Genomic DNA, 16,403 nt, shown 5'->3' on the forward strand with positions numbered 1-16,403 from the left:
TCATATGTGTATCATTAGTATGTATATTTGGTTGGCAATTAAATTTACTTGATTATTTTAGTGATCTTTAAATCGGGTACTCTCCAATTCTATCCAATGCTCAGAATATAAGCATAAAATTAAATTTATTTATAAACCTTTTAACTAGTGGCCCTGAAAAGGTCAAAAGACACTTAAATGCTTAGGTGGAAAGTGCAAACACATTGGACTATTATAGCAGACTCTTTGAAGGAATATGAAGTTTGGGTATGCATTGTCATGTGGTTGGCCATGACTTGTAATTAAATGGAAATAATAAAAGAAACTTGGCCACAACTCCAAATAGTTCAATTGTTGTTTGGTATAAGTACGGTCTTCATTATACTGTAAGGAGAGAGCCTGTAAGTCATTGTGAAAACAGAAAAATAAAGAATTTAAGAGCCTAATATTTTGTAATAAAATAAAGACCAATAATACCTTAACATCATTTCTAAAAGGAGTATTTTACTGCATGTGTCAGGCAATATTCCTATGTGAGTCTTTTTTTTGAGGAAAATGTATTTTTAACACCTCTAGAATTTTATTTGCCATAATCTTGTTTTTTTTTTTTTTTTTAATTTAATAGATAATGCCTTTAGGAAACATTTTATTATAAATAGGTGAGCTCATTGAAGGCAAAGGATTATATCTTCTCCATGCATTCCCAGTACTTTTCATAGTTTCCAGTCTACAGTGACTGTGTAATCACTATTCATTGAATAAATGCGCTTTCTAAAATTTTAATAATTGACAATATTTTATGAATAAGCTATATTTAGCCATTAATTCTTTTAATTAGAACCACTCTTACAAAACAAGACTTTGACATTTTCTTCCTTTAATCTTAATACATGATTCAAATTGTTCCTATACCTTATTATAATTTTTAAAAATCAAGTGCTGCATTTAATACTAGCAAATATTTATTTAGATCATGTCTTTCTTGTTTTGTTTTATGGCTTGGGGAAGAGGAAAAAGTGGACCATACAAAGTAAATTAAATATTTGCAAATTTGAGTCTAATGCTAGAAATTAAAATTTCCATTTTAATGGCTTCTAAGGAGTATGTTTTGGTAATGCTGTAGAAATAATCTATAATGCTAATAACATGAATATTTTCAAAATTTAAAAAATAATAGATTCACTATCAGAATCCCCGTATGATTCAGAAGGGTTGTATATGAGATACAACCCATATTGCATTTCAACAATGGCAAATGAGATAAAGGTCAGGGGAATGTATGTGAAAGAGCTAGAAACACACCAAAAAGGCAACATCTTAAGTGGAGTTCCATGGCAGTTATTATTTTGTTTTCTCTTTTCTAAAATGTGCTTTAAAAGTAAAAAACAGAAGATCTATCAGGTAATCAAAGATATGCGTACATCACCAAGGAAGAGTCAACACTCTAAAACAGAGCTGAATTCAATCATCTCCCCTACCCTATAAAAAATATAAGTGAAAGGAAGAGAAGGAGAAACTTGTAACTGCTCTCAGCTGTTTAATATTCCAAACAGATTCTTTGAAATTGTCCTTTATTTTAGTATTTTGTCCTTATGTGATTTTTAAAAACTTCTAAAAATCTAGAAACTCTATCAAGGAATTTCTGCTTGGTACCTGTCCTCTTATATATGATACATTCTTCAAAGGAAAGCACATACAAGCTTCATTTTTTTCTAACACTTACATATTAAATTGAAAATATACAGTGCATCACATTTTTACAAATATATTTATGCATCCTTGTTTTTTACTGTTTGTAAATACCACTCACTAGCATCAACAAAATAACCTCTCTTTTTTTCCTGATCTCATTTTCTCCACAACAGGTTTCCATGACAACTTATATTTGAATTTTTATAAATTTCTATTTTGAATACTATTCTTAAGAATAAGAATTTAAATGTATGAAATATAAACTTATTTACCAATGGAAATAGAACAATTTAGACCCCTCAAATATGTATTTACTTCATAAATTAAAAATCATAGAGGAGAGGGACATGCCAACCAAAACAAAAGACAAAAATGCAGAGTTGCAAAATTCAGTTAATTATTCAGTTCCTATCACTGTTGTTTTTGTCTGTCATTTAAATCATAAAAGTTACAAACAAAGCACATCTATGATATAACTGATCCAATCTTTTCAATATTGGAGAAAAAAAGAAAATTGTCAAACAGGTATAATGAGTTGAAAAGGAAATTCAGAGTTAAATTTTTTCATGTCAAATATTTCAATAAAAGATGAGCTAATGTTAAAAAGTAAAAGTGTTTATAAAAGTTTAAATACTCCTATTAAGAATGAGACTCATGATAATAAGACAACTGAAGCAAACACTTGATAATTGTTTTATGTTTCCTCGAATTGTGTCCATGCAAAATATAATTTCAACTTGTGGCTTCCACATGTAATTCTATTTTTCAAACTAGTCAGATAATGTTGTCAGCTTATCATCTTAACTAAAAGTGCTCAGGTAAAAATATTAAGTCACTTTTAAATAGAATGGTGACTTAGGATTACTTTTTTTTAGCCAACCTCTAGTAATTTGAAAAGCGATTTCCCTGAAGACAAGACCCACAAAAGAAAGCCAAATATTAAACCCTGACTGGTCAATAAAAATGGAAAGTTCAAACAGGATTCTTTTTAAGAAGTTAATTCAAGTCTCATACTTTTATGCTACTGTTAGGTGGTAGAGGGTAAAAATCCTAGGAGTGAAAGTCCTGGAATACATATATTTTAAAAGTTATAGATGACCTTTCAAAGTTAGGACTCTAGTGAAATGTCTTATGCCGCATTAAATCTCAAGAGCAACGTGGTCTGCAGAGATTTCACAATCCAGTCCAGTTATAATCAGTAGTTTTGTTAGAAAGGGCCTGAGGAGAATGTCATGAGACCTCTGGGATAATTTTGGCTTTGCTATTAACTTGATGTATAACCTTGGCCATCACTTAGCATCTGCAGTCTTCATTTTCCTCATCTACAATATAAAGGGTCTTGACTAAATGTGACCTCAAATAAATTTTTCAGGTCTATGATTCTTAGCTGATTCTGCTTCTACTTGTTCTTTGACCTTGTTTTACTCTCAACTTTGGTGTATTCTTTTCTCACCTAAAACAGATGTAGATCAAAGTCTCAAGATTATTATAATGAAATATCATAGTAAATACTTTTTAAACACAATTTTCAAGTCAATGGTTTATCCTTTTGATCAATAATCTATAGAATCAAATTTCATGACAATGATAAAAGTTGAACACCTTCTTAAAGTTTTTGCTATGCAATCTGGCCTACAATAAAACGTATTATGTTATCATAAGGAAAAATAATAAAACATTCTGTCCTTTTGCAGCAGATGATCTGGAAAAAAAGAATCACATGATGGGCCTGAAAACAAATTCAGATTATCTTTTTAGCCACCAAGTGGAAAGAGCTCCATAACACTCAGCTGGAATCCAAAAAACACAGATGCACAGATGTAATGGTCATGAGCCTGTGGTTTAATTTAAATAAATATGCACTTGTGGTTTTGTTTGGTTGGTTTGGGTTTTTTTTTTTTTTTTCCTGAATGCCAACTCTGTTGTTGAATTTATGGCATGGCCTGCAAAAAAAAAATAAAAAGATTTCCAAGTTGAAGCTATTAATTCTATGTTCAAATATGTGTATGCAGGCATGTTAGAATTTATGTATGCATTTAAATACCAAGTCTAAAAGAGTAGCAATGCTTTAAATTGTCTCTTTCATATTCTATTTCACACTGAAAACAAAACACATCCACAGACTTCCAAAGTGTTATCAGTAGCACATCTTCTGACAAATTAGTAGATAGCTGCATAACATCTCAGATGCAGACACTTCTGACACACAGAGGAAGAAAATAATGAAGATAGAGCCAAAGTAAAGTTGGGAGAATTGCCATTCTGCCCATGGGGTGTCTTTTCTGGGTGTCGGAAGCAAACCAGACACATGCAGTTGCAAAGATTTAACTGAATACAGTACTTGGTTCTCACATATAATTAAAAACCATTCACATACTGTATAATTTTTGGTTATTTATATGTCTTTATTTCCTTTCAACCAGAGAAACCATTATTGGTTACTTTTATAATCTCTTCATGAGATTTTGAAGAATTAATTGGGAATGTCAAGGATTAAAGTTGAGCTGTCATTTAAACTAGAACCCAAAAAAGAACACTGAGGCTGGAATCACAATATTAAAAGTAAAATAAAGTTTGCTCCAATCTAAACTACTCAGATTTAGAGAACTAGGATCACCAAAGTGGTTAATGCGTGTTCAATCTGTAAGGATCAGAGATACAGCCCAAAGCAAAAGGGAACAGGCTCAAAATTCCGTGTGTAAGTGGGCTCTCTGGTCAACTCACGGAAACAATCCTAGTATTCGTCTCTCTTGGAAAGCGACAGGCCCAAACAACGTTCTGGAGATTCTCTTCACAAAATAAACCTCCCCCCAAACCTTTCCTCCCTCCACCTCCCCAGTCACATAGATATATTCCATTTCCCCTTCCTCTGTCCTCAGGTTCAACCCCTAATTGGAGCCACTGCTCTGGGTGAGTCAGATGTGAAGGGGCCTCACTGAAAATGTCAAATAGGGATGACCAGGAGGCCAGAAGAGAGATCTGAGCTAAAGGAAAAGTTAGAACAAAGGAGTGAGGGAGAAACTCGAGATGAATCCTCATACCCGTTTCAGGACAGGGTCCAAAGACGTGCACAGAGAAGTCGACATTTGCCCTCTAGGTCCCATCTGCTAAAGTGAATCTGTTTGAGTTGGGAGAAGAGGAGGAGGAGAAAGATGGGACTGGGTAGGGATGGTGGCCAGGGTCCTGGGTTTACCCTGCAAAGGATGAGCCTCTAACTGTATCTCTAGGAAGTCCCGGGTCTCTTCTACCCCCCATCCCTGAGACCCTGGGGTGGAAAAGAACAGAAAGTTGGGGAGGGAGTTGGGAGAAGTTGAAGCATCAGGGAAGGGGTCGATTCTGGCCTTACCCTGGCGGCTCTGGACGAGTAGGGGTCTTCGAAGAGGGCCCACATGCGGGGCTGCAGCCTTCTCCAGCGGCCAGATTTGCCATCGGGGCCCCCGAGCCCCGCCGCGTCCTCGATGCCCAGCCTCTTGGCCGCCAGGTCCTCGTCGTCGCCGGGGTCGCCGCCAATGAGGTCGGGGGTCTCGAAGATGTCCAGCGCCTCCTCGGCGTCGCGGTGCTGCCGGTAGGTCATCCAGCAGCAGGGCTCCACGTCCGTCTCGTCGATGCCCCAGAAGGCCAGCTCCTCCTCGAAGAGCGGCCCGCACACGTCTGCGGGGCAGTGCAGCTTGCCGGTGCGGTAGTAGTTGAGCACATAGGCGAAGACGCCCGGGTGTCGGTCGAAGAAGAACTCGCGGCCGCCCCCTGGGTGGTCGCTGGCCCTGCCGCCGCGGGAACTGCAGTTGCCCGCGCCGCCCTCGAAGCAGCCGCCCGGCCCGGGGGACAGCGGGGGCGCTCTCGGCGGCGGCGACAGTGGAGGCGGCGACGGCTGCAGCTTGTCGCCCGCCGTGGTCAAGCAGTCGCCCGGGGGCTCGGAGGAGGCAAGAAGGGCCAGGCGTGTTCCAGGCAGGGTCTTGAGGGTGCTGCGGTAGGTTTCGTGCCGGGTGCCCCCGACATTGAGGATCACCCTCTCGTTGTTCTCGATCTTGCCCATCTCTGTGACTCAGACATGACTGGGGGGAGGCAAACACAGCGCCGAGTTAAAGATCTTGGCCGTCAAAGACACACCATGACCCCCACCACCAACCCAGAGCGAGTCCCGGGATGCAGGGTTGGCAGACAGGCATGGGGCAAAGACCCTCCCCCGGAGGGGATCAGCGTCCAGCGCTGTCCCCGCCTCTTGCATCACACCTTTCCCAGGTTTCCAGAGAACTACAGAGATAGCAGTCCAAGTCTTTCTTGACCTTTCATGACACGGTTTCGCCTGCCTCCCGCTTTCCTTTTTTTGGCTCTGATCTCTTCTTCATTTTTTCACCTTCCACTCTTCCTCTTTTCTGTTCCCTCTCAAGTCCAACCTGCTCCCAGCCCCTAATCCCCTCTCTGCCTCCCCAAACACCCTCTCTCTCCGTCTAAACCTACTTTCTCCCCCTCCTTTGCCCCATTCTCTCCTCCTCCCCTGGTTGGCTTCTCACTCCCACTCTCCAAGACCCTTCTGTTTCTCCCCTTCCCCTAGCCTGGATGCAATTCTCTTAGGCAGGGAGTTTTCCTCAGGCAACTTGGCAGTGTTGGGTGAGAGCACACCCTCCCCCCACCCTGTGAAGAGCCCCGATTCCACACCCACCTTAGGTCAAGCCCGGACCCTCGCTACTCCCTAGCCCTCAGGCAGTGCCCTCTGCGCAACGTGTTCTAGGTTCACCTCTACACTTGCTCACAGACCATGCAAAAAGACAACGCAGAAGTCAGAGAAAAAAAAATCTCTGCTGTTGCTTTTCACCTAGGAGACCTCTGACTTATTTCCTCATTCGATTTCCTCTTCGCATTATTATTGTTGTTGTTGTTGATATTATTATTACTTGGGAAAGGAAACAACTAACTAGGATCCATCTTTAAGAATAAAGTGATCAATGCATCCCACCCATCCCCCTTCCCAAGAAAAACAAATCCCTTAGGGGGTGGAGGGTGGGGGATTTGCTTTCTAGGAGGGGCGAGGCTCGGGGAAAAGCTGCTTGGAGGCACACCCCCTGGGTCCCTGAGCTGGAAGTCTCGCTGACAGTGTCCCTGTTTCCAGCCTCCCAGCCACCTCTCCCCAGGGCTTCATCTCTACATTCCTATTGCGGAAAGGCGGAGCGGGGGCGGGGGGGGATGCCTGCCTGCAGGGTCAACATGCCCTTTCCAGGAAATCGCCCCTTTCACCACCCCGGCCCCATTTCCAGATACCTTAAGGAGACCGAGAGAAAAGTGGTTCTGCTTTGGTTTCCGAGTGGACGAGGTTCTCTGGGCAGCGGGACTGAGTCTTGGCGCCCAGCTGAGCCGCCCTTCTCCGACGAGAAACTACTTGTTGGCGTTTTCCGGATTCAGGTGGTTGAGCCGCTTCACTGGGCGCTGGGGTGGGGGAGAAAGCCCCCGCCGGCCGCCGGCCGCGCTCCCCGCCTTCATTCTGTGATCTGCGGATTTGCCAGTCGCCAACCTCCGCGCCCAGAGTCACCATCGCGCAGGGTTGGGCAAACCATGGAGCTCGGGGCGGGTCCAGCCGGCACTGCCCGACCCCACCGGGAGCGGGCAGATCGGCTGGCCTTGAACGGAGCGGAGACTGGCCGGAGGTCAGGAGAGCTCACCACTTGAAGGTGAAGTCGCCCTGCTCCGATTCCATCTGCAGATTTTGTTTCTCCCCTAAATCAGCCACTGCTGGAGCTGTCCCTTCAGCATCACTCGCCGTCAACCTCCCGCCGCCATCCGAAGCACAGGGCTCAGGAAAGGGTGGCTGGGTGGGTCTGGAGAAGCTATGTGTACCAACCAGGTTCACATATTTTTCTTCCGTAAAGCTCTGTCTCCACCCTCTCTGGAGCTTCTGCCTGCCTTATTTACATCCCACTCTCCACACCCTCTCTCTCCCCCCACCCCTGGCCATGCCCCACCCCTCCCAACAAGTGAGAGAATCTAAAACCAAGTGAATTTCTTTTCTCAACGGCAGTTGACCAGAGAGAGAGGTCTACTAACAGGTGACAGTAAATATTGTTTTTTATGTCTTATGCATAGCTCTGGCTTGCTTTTTCAAATCAAATGTCAGTCTCCAGCCACCACACCACGGTTATCTAAAGCAAAACAAGTTTTAGAACCCGGAAGACAGTGCTTTACAAAGTACAAGCTCCAGGGTTACTTTTTGTCTGAAGCTGAAGAGAAAAGCCATAGATACCCAAGTATCCAAGTAATTCTCTAATAAGCCAATTTCACCCTTTCTCAAGTTTTCATTGACCCTTGTATTAGTTTCCTAGGGCTGCCATAAGAAAGTATGACAAACTGGGTGGCTTAAACAGCAGAAATGTATTGTCTCATGGTTCTGCCAGTTTCAAACACAAAATTAAAGTGTTGTTAGCGTTGGCTTCTTCTGAGGGTTTTGGAGGAAGAATATGTTCCAGTCCTCTCTGCTTGGCTTGTAGATGGGCATCTTCTCCCTGTGCCTCTTCTGACTATTTTCTCTCCATGCATATCTGTCCCTGTGTCCAAACATCCTCTTTTTATAAGGATATCAGTTATATTAGATTGGGGCCCACCCTAAATGACCCCATTTCAACTTCACTATCTCTATAAAGATTCTATCTCCATACAAGGTTACATTCTGAGATACTGAAGGTTAGGACTCTAATACAACTTTTATGAGGGGAAGGAGGGGCACTATTCAACCTATAACAGGCCTCATCACCAAACAGATTGTGTGTGTGTGTGTGTGTGTGTATCTGTGTGCATATTCCAAGAAGGAAGGAAGGAAGGAAGGAAGGAAGGAAGGAAGGAAGGAAGGAAGGAAGGAAGGAAGGAAGGAAGGAAGGAAGGAAGGAAGGAAGGAAGGAAGGAAGGAAGGAAAGAAAGAAAGAAAGAAAGAAAGAAAGAAAGAAAGAAAGAAAGAAAGAAAGAAAGAAAGAGGGGAAGGAAGGCAGACACTATTCTACAGGCATAGTTTGTTAGAATTGAAGTCCACCCAGTAGAGAAAACACCAGGTCCTCTGTGGAAGAAGATCTCTTTGATAAACAGGTATTGATATGATACTATGGCTTAGAAAGAGCAAGACTTGTGAGTTATTAATAAGAACATTTTAGCAATATAGAGGGTGATAAGACAGGTAGCAAAATGTGAATTCACTAAATAAACATTTATCTGTTATGACACATTAAATAGGTTAACAAAGTAGAGAACCAAAAGGTATTTGGAAGGTCATTGATGTCTAGAAAATAAATGCAAAAGATACAATATATACATTTATTTTTTAAATTACTGACAATTTGACAGTAAATATGTAAAGACCATGTGGACCCAGCATGTGAGTAAACACACACAAAAGTGTATAAGGCTTTAATGTGAAGAAAATTATTTTAATTTTATACAATTATCAATCACTGAAGCATTTCAAAAAATAATAATGATAATAAATTTCAATTGCCAGAAAAATTACAAAGAAAAAGTAAATTCACCTTCTAACAGTCATTCTTCCATTGTCTAGATGGTGTCTTATATTGCCTAATGTAAATTCAGTAGGTAAAAGGCGGAAAGTGGTTTGCTTTAGAATAAATTAACAACTTTAATAGCCACAGAAGCATTTATAATAATAGGTATTTACTGAGATCATACTATGTTAAAAATGTTTCACATAAATTATCCCGTTTTAATTTAAATGGAGAAAATGTTCATATTAAATTGCAAGACTGTAAAAAGATAACTCATACAGATGATAGGAATCAGTAATGAAAGACTTTAGTCTCATATTAGTTGCATTATGAGACAACTACAGAGAAAACAAAAAGAAAGGAAAAGATAATGCAAAGTACTCATGGGGAGGAAAATGGAAAGACAAGGATCTAATGAATCAGTTTAGGTGTAAGGTTATATTATATAAGCTATCTAGAAATAATCACATCGACAGGAGGATCATCATTCAGAAGAACTCAAACTTTTCTTGTGATTCAAAAAGAATTGTATGTGAAATTAGAGAACATGTCAGATAAGTTTGAAAATAAGAATGTGGAAAGATAAAAGGATGAGATGTGCATGTCAATGGATAATTGATACACAAAGCAAGGAATAAAATACAGTCTCTTTTATTTTTTGCTGGTCAATAGAACAGGGGAAGAACCTAAAACAAATATCCAGGCTCCATTATATAAGACAGGAGAGAACAGAAAACCCCTCCAGCCAACGAACTTTACTGATCCTGCTGTAAAAGTCAGATAAAAGTGGAAAGAAAGCAAAGCTTTGAAATATGGCAATGGAAAACTGAGGGAGAAAAACATTTGTGGTTTCCTTTGTGGTCTGTGTGGAGCAAGGATTTAGAAAACTGTACGGACATTACCCCTTGCAGGGAAGCAACTGAAATGCTGCTTCCTTTATAATTCTTGAGTCAGCATCACAGAAAGGCTACAGAAACTAAGCACTACGTCACCATCAGAAAAGTGGATTGATCTCATGAAGCCACCCTGTGACTGTCAGAATGACATACTTGCAAAAGTTTAGCATTTGAACAACTTAATTCTTCTAAAGTCTAATGTGAGGATTTTTAAAATATTGTTCACTCTCAAAAATTAATATATCCATAAACAAAATTTTTCTGCAGTAGATTACAGAATGGCCACAATTTTTCATTGCTCCCTACAGATTTGGCCCTTTATAATGTGACTTTGCAACTTCTCCCTTCAAGTCTGTTTCTCCAGCTCTTGAATCTGTGCTGGCTTTGTAACTTACTTTGGTCAATAGAATGGAATGGAAGTGATTATGTACCAGTTTCAAATCCAGGCTTCAAATGGTCTAGTATGCTTCTACGCTCTTGCTCTCTCTCTCTCTCTCTCCCTTCCTCTCTCTTTCTTGGAACTCTATCCTGATACTATGAAAATAAGTCTTAACTAGTTGACATCATGAGAGACATATATGACAGTCATGCACACACACACACACACACACACACACACTTTCAGTACAATAAGAAATAGTATTAGGAGCCAACTCAGAGGACATAATAGAGGATTATCCATAAAATAAATAAGTTGTGTCTCAAAACAGCTAAACTTCTCATTTCTGCCCCCATATGGTAGCCAGCTGGTTTCCAAAAGTAGAAAACTGTCTTCCTTCCTCTTATTCATCTGTCTAGAACTGTCCAGCCCAAATGCAATGACCTACAGAATTATGAGCTAAATAAAAGACTACAGTTAAGCTAAGAAATTTTGGAATGGTTTGGTATTACTGATTAATCCTCTAAATTTCTTTTGTTCAAAAAGTAATAATACAAACCTACATACCTGCCCTCTTTACAATAACTAACATTTATATTATGTATTATGAATTCAAAAAGAAAAACAGTATCTGATACATATTTTTCTCATTTCAAACATTCTTGTTAAGCATTCTTTACAGTGGTTAATTACAAAGGCCTTGGAGACAAATGAAATAGAATTTATCTTCTGGGTGTCATTCACTAGATGTCTCACCTGGAGAAAGTTGCACAACTCCTTCAGCCTTAGTTTTTGATGACACTATACTTGCTATGAGTATTAAATGACAAAAGGCCTGTAAGGCCATAGAAATATTTCTGGCACATTTTAGACATCTACTAATTGGTAGTTTTTATTGTCAAGTGAGAAAAAAGTCTCAGCCTCAACTCAAGTAGTTAATAATTGACAGAAACAAGACCATGTTCCATATCCTCTGATGACCATCCTAACTTCTGTCATACCATATTGCCTTGCATATAGGTCAAAACTAGCTCAAATACTTAATATTCCTCATAAATGTAGTGAAAGTGCAATGTTTTAATCCTTGTAATAAATCTCCATTCTTCTCAAATTGTTTTTACTTAAAAATATATGGGCTGGACGTGGTGGCTCACGCCTGTAATCCTAGCACTTTAGGAGGCTTAGGTGGGCGGATCACAAGGTCAGGAATCTGAGACCATCCTGGCCAATATGGTGAAACCCCATCTCTACTAAAAATACAAAAAATAGCTGGGCATGGCGGCGGCCACCTGTAATCCCAGCTACTTGGGAGGCTGAGGCAGGAGAATCATTTTAACCTGGGAGGCGGAGGTTGCAGTGAGCAGAGATCACGCCATTGCACTCCAGCCTGGGTGACAGGTCGAGACTCTGTCTCAAATATATATATATATATTTATGTATATATATGTATGTGTATATATTTATGTACTAACCGTCTTTAAATGAGCTATACTACATTGTCTTAGTCCATTTTGTGCTACCATAACAAAATAATTGAGACTGGGTAATTTATAAAAACAGAAATGTATTCCCTCACAGCTCTAGAAGCTAGAAAGACAAAGACCAAAGTGCCAACACCTGGTACGGGTCTTCTTATTGCATCCTCAGATGGTGGAAGGCAGAAGGGCAAGAGAGGGACAAATTCTTTGTCTTCCCATTGCAGAAGAGAGAGAACCCCCTCCTGAAATTTTTTATAACATCGTTATTCCATTTACGAAGGTGGTGCACTGATAACCTAAGAACATCCCAAGTCTCACCTCCCAACACTGCCACACTGGGGATCAAGTTTCTAACACACGCATTTGAGGGGACATATTAAGACCACGGCATTTACACAATACACTATTTTCCTACCCAAACTAATTACAGTAGATGCTTGAATAATACAGAGATTAGGGGCACTGATCCCCACATGGTGGAAAATCTATATATAACTTTTGACTCTCTAAAAACTTTACTAGCCTACTGTTGACCATAAGGCTTACCAATAAGGCAGTCAATTAACACATATTTTAAATGTTATCTGCATTATATATTATATTCTTGCAACAAAGTAAGTTAGAGAAAAAATATTATCAATAAAATCATAGGGAATAAAAAATATATTTACCGTTTATTAAGTGTAAGTGAATCATCATAAAGGTATTCATCTTAACCACCTTAATGTTGAGTGGACTGGGGAGAAGGGGCAAGAGAAAAAGTTGGTCTCACTGTCTCAGGGGTGGCAACGGTGACAGAAAATCCATGAGTATGAGTGGGCCTGCACAGTTCAAACCCATATTGTTGAAGGATCAACTACTTTTGTGATGATTATAATAAGATAGACGTATATATGATGAATTCATGGATTACTAATTTTACAACTTGACCACTGGGTTTGTAAGAAATACATATTTGCAGAGGCTCTGCATAAATATCTAGCATAATAACATAGATGTTTAGTCAATTTAAGCTTGCTGCATACTTGTAAAATTGATATGTAAGAGTGCTGCAAAAAGATATTTTAGATTAAAGAAAGAGAAAAACAAATTTCCATAAATATAAGATGACGTTGATTGGTAAGCATTAAAAGTAAGAGTTGAAAATAGCCTTGTTTTGAAAAACAATTCTTGGTCGTAGCCTTCTTCACCAGTCATTCACTTAAATAGATAAAGATAAATGAAAAATAGAGAGATAAATAGATGATAGACAGGATGGATAGATGGATAGATAGATAGATAGATAGATAGATAGATAGATAGATAGATAGATAGATAGTAGGCGGATGGATGCAGAGAAAGAGAAACAGACAGACAGACTTTAGAAAATAGAGCAGCTCATTATTCACATCACACTATCTGAGGTCATTGTAATTTACAAAGGGGACAACATGAGCAGATTTTCCCGGGGGGATTGTCCTAACACTAAGGGTTAAATTATTGGCAGATATCAATAAAGTATACTCTACTTTCTTATTGTTCTTGTTCCTCTACAGATCATGGATGATAACTATGACACTTGAATATTTGAATAATCTTATAACCTGTACTTTTAGTACTTTACCTCCTTCTACTGCTAATTATTTCATTATTTATAGAGTAAGTGTATGGCTTACTCTATCACATTGTAAACTCTGTAGATCTGCTCTATCTATATTTTCTTATGACCTCTCAGCCATAGGAAAGTTCTATGCTTGGAAATACATCACATCACATCCCCTGAGAAGGTTTTCAAAATGCAAAAATCTTCACCCTGAGATTTTGATTCAGTTGGTTTGGTGCAAAAAAATTGTAAGTCTGTGTTTTTAAAAAGTATCATGTATTTTGTGAAACACTGTCTATAGGAAGTTGCATTAAAGCAAATATTTGTAAAATACGACAAGATATTACCCGAACATACCATCTGCAGAAAATGTTAGGGAGGAGTGGGGCAAAAAGAGAACTAACATTTATTAAGGAAAAACTAATTCCAGGCACTATACTTATGTGTATTATTTCATTATTTATTATAATAGGTCTACCAAGAAAATACTGAAATACCATTTTTTTATATTTGGCAAAGGATTGTCAGATTAGTGAAGAGAACAGTATTACTGTAATTGCAGCAGTTAAAACTTAAGTACTTAAGTGCAAAATAAAATGCCAAGAGCTTTGGATTTAACCCATTTAATCATCAACCTATAATTTTTACTGGTGTTTTCCAAAGAGGAAGCTGACGCTGAAATTGTAGAATAACTTGCCCAAGTTCACATAGCTAATAAGAGACAGCTGGTAGTATTCAAACCCACAGGTGTTTAATTCTAATGCCTGTATCCTGGTCAAAGAGTAAATAGCAGAGCTGTGATTTGAATATATGCAGAATCACGATTTGCATAGAAAATAGAAGATAATAGACGTGACAAAAAATAAATACCAAATTTAATGTATCCCAACTGTTTAGGGAATTGAAAACCCACTACCAAAATATCTCAGAGCTCTCTTTCCTCTGCTTAATAAATAGCATAGGATAAAACCAGTAATCAAAATAGGTAAGTAAAATGATTTTTTTAAGAAAAAAATGAGTTTGAGTTTGTTTAGTACAAAAGGAGAAGAATGGAAAACATAGGTCATAAATATTTTTCTGAAAAAAATGTTGAGAATAATCGGTTGATTTCCTCAGGAAATAGAAGTAAAAGCTCAAGGAATGAGGATGCTGAAAGAGACTTGCAGTAAGACTGAAGCTTGTCTAAGCACACCAGTTTAGTTTCATTATTTAGAAAGATATCTAGACAAGTAGAAAAGCAGGCTCCTGAAAAGCTACTACATGCAGTTTTCAAACAGAATCGAGGGAGGTAAAAGTAACATCAGGGCAAAGGAGAAGTTCTAAAGAGGAACCAGACTGAGGCAAACATTGAAATTCTTTTCCTTTAGCCATGCCAGGGAAACTTGCTTTTCAGTTTTATTTCTATTTACTTTGTAAATAAATCAAACAATAAGATAGTATAAAATATCATGCAACTTGAGGAACAGACATGAAGAAGAGCATAAAACTCCAATATGAATTAGCATGACAAAACAACCCCTCAAAGAAAATGTTAAGCCATGCACCAAAATACCCAGTGAATTGTTTCCAAGACATATAAAATACACTTCAAATTTCTGCTGGAAAAAAATCCATTTCAACACCATATTTATATATATAACTTTAAAAAGTCCAGTATTCTCTAAATGATCTAAATCTTTTTATTGCCATAATTACATTTGGACATTGAGTTAAATAAATTTAAGAGCATTTTCAGTTGGTGCTATGGTCTGAATGTGTCCCAAAATTTCGTATAAGGTAATTGTCAGTATGATAGTGTTAAGAAGTGGTACATTAAAGAGGTGGTTAAGTCATAAGTGTGGAGCCCTCATGGATGGGATTAGGGCTCTTATAAAAAGGCTTGAGGAAGTGAGTTTGCCTTCTACTCATTCTTCAAATATCAGTTTAAATATCTTTACCTCCAAGGCTTCCTTGATGTTCTAAAATATGTTGTACTCCGTGGACTGGATATTGTGCATATGCTCTAGCACCCTTTATTGCCCCTATCAAGACAACTAGAAGCCACAATTGCGATTACTTATGTAACTGTGTATCTCACGTGCTAGATTGTAAGTGCTGGAATCAAGTGTGTCTTAGCCACAATTATATACCCAATGTCCAGTTTAGTGCCTGGTTTGCAGTGATCGGTGATTTTGATAATGAAGATGATAACGATGAAGATGAAATAACTGCAATGCTGATTATTTTGCAAGTAAATATCATAGTTATCATTATTGTATACCTGCCATCTTCCTGGTTCTGTGCTAAATGATTTACATCTATTCTTCCATTTAACACTCATAATGCTATACTATATGAACTATGATTATTCCCATTATATAAATAAGAACATGTAGGTATAAAAAGGTTGCTGAAATGGAGATATAGAAAGATTACTTGAATTGTCTAGTAATTGGAGGAAATGACTAGAATCCATGTGTTTTGCCTATAAAGTATGTCTTCTTAAATATTTGTGTTGTTTTGTTGACTGTTGTAGGCAATGTGGAGGAAATTGTTCTGTAAGAGTTTGAGTCCCTATAACTAAGAATTTTAGATATTGGATTCTTACTCTACCAGATTTCTGATGTTTCTTTTTATTATACTTTAAGTTCTACGGTACATGTGCATAATGTGCAGGTTTGTTACACAGGTATACATGTGCCATGTTGGTGTGCTGCACCCATTAACTCGTCATTTACATTAGGTATTTCTCCTAATGCTATCCCTCCCCCTGCCCCCCACCCCATGAAAGGCCCCAGGGTGTGATGTTCCCCGCCCTGTGTCCAAGTGTTCTCATTACTCGATTCCCACCTATGAGTGACAACATGCGGTGTTTGGTTTTCTGTCCTTGTGATAGTTTGATGAGAATGATGGTTTCCAGCTGCATCCATGTCCCTACAAAAG

At 38.8% G+C, this 16,403-nt stretch overlaps 1 protein-coding gene across 14 annotated transcripts in view; it reads right to left on the bottom strand.

The window, feature by feature from the left end:
* The window catches only part of KCNC2 (potassium voltage-gated channel subfamily C member 2), a 169,837-nt gene extending 162,495 nt beyond the window's left edge, over nucleotides 1-7,342 (bottom strand). For 7 of the 14 annotated variants that reach the window (XM_058425051.1, XM_032170773.2, XM_032170771.2 and 4 more), the window contains exons 1-2: nucleotides 6,928-7,016; nucleotides 5,018-5,723 (exon numbers count right to left, since the gene is read on the bottom strand). In XM_058425051.1, coding sequence (XP_058281034.1) covers nucleotides 5,018-5,704 — 687 coding nt within the window. In that variant the 5' untranslated portion in view covers nucleotides 5,705-5,723; nucleotides 6,928-7,016. Of the gene's footprint in view, nucleotides 1-5,017; nucleotides 5,726-6,331; nucleotides 6,418-6,927 lie in introns of those variants that run through there. The other 7 variants (XM_032170763.2, XM_058425053.1, XM_032170760.2 and 4 more) reach the window with 3 other exon arrangements.
* Nucleotides 7,343-16,403: the final 9,061 nt, after the last annotated feature.

Source organism: Hylobates moloch, unplaced genomic scaffold (assembly GCF_009828535.3).
Source record: "Hylobates moloch isolate HMO894 unplaced genomic scaffold, HMol_V3 SCAFFOLD_12, whole genome shotgun sequence".
In the NCBI taxonomy this organism is placed as follows: Eukaryota; Metazoa; Chordata; class Mammalia; order Primates; family Hylobatidae; genus Hylobates; species Hylobates moloch.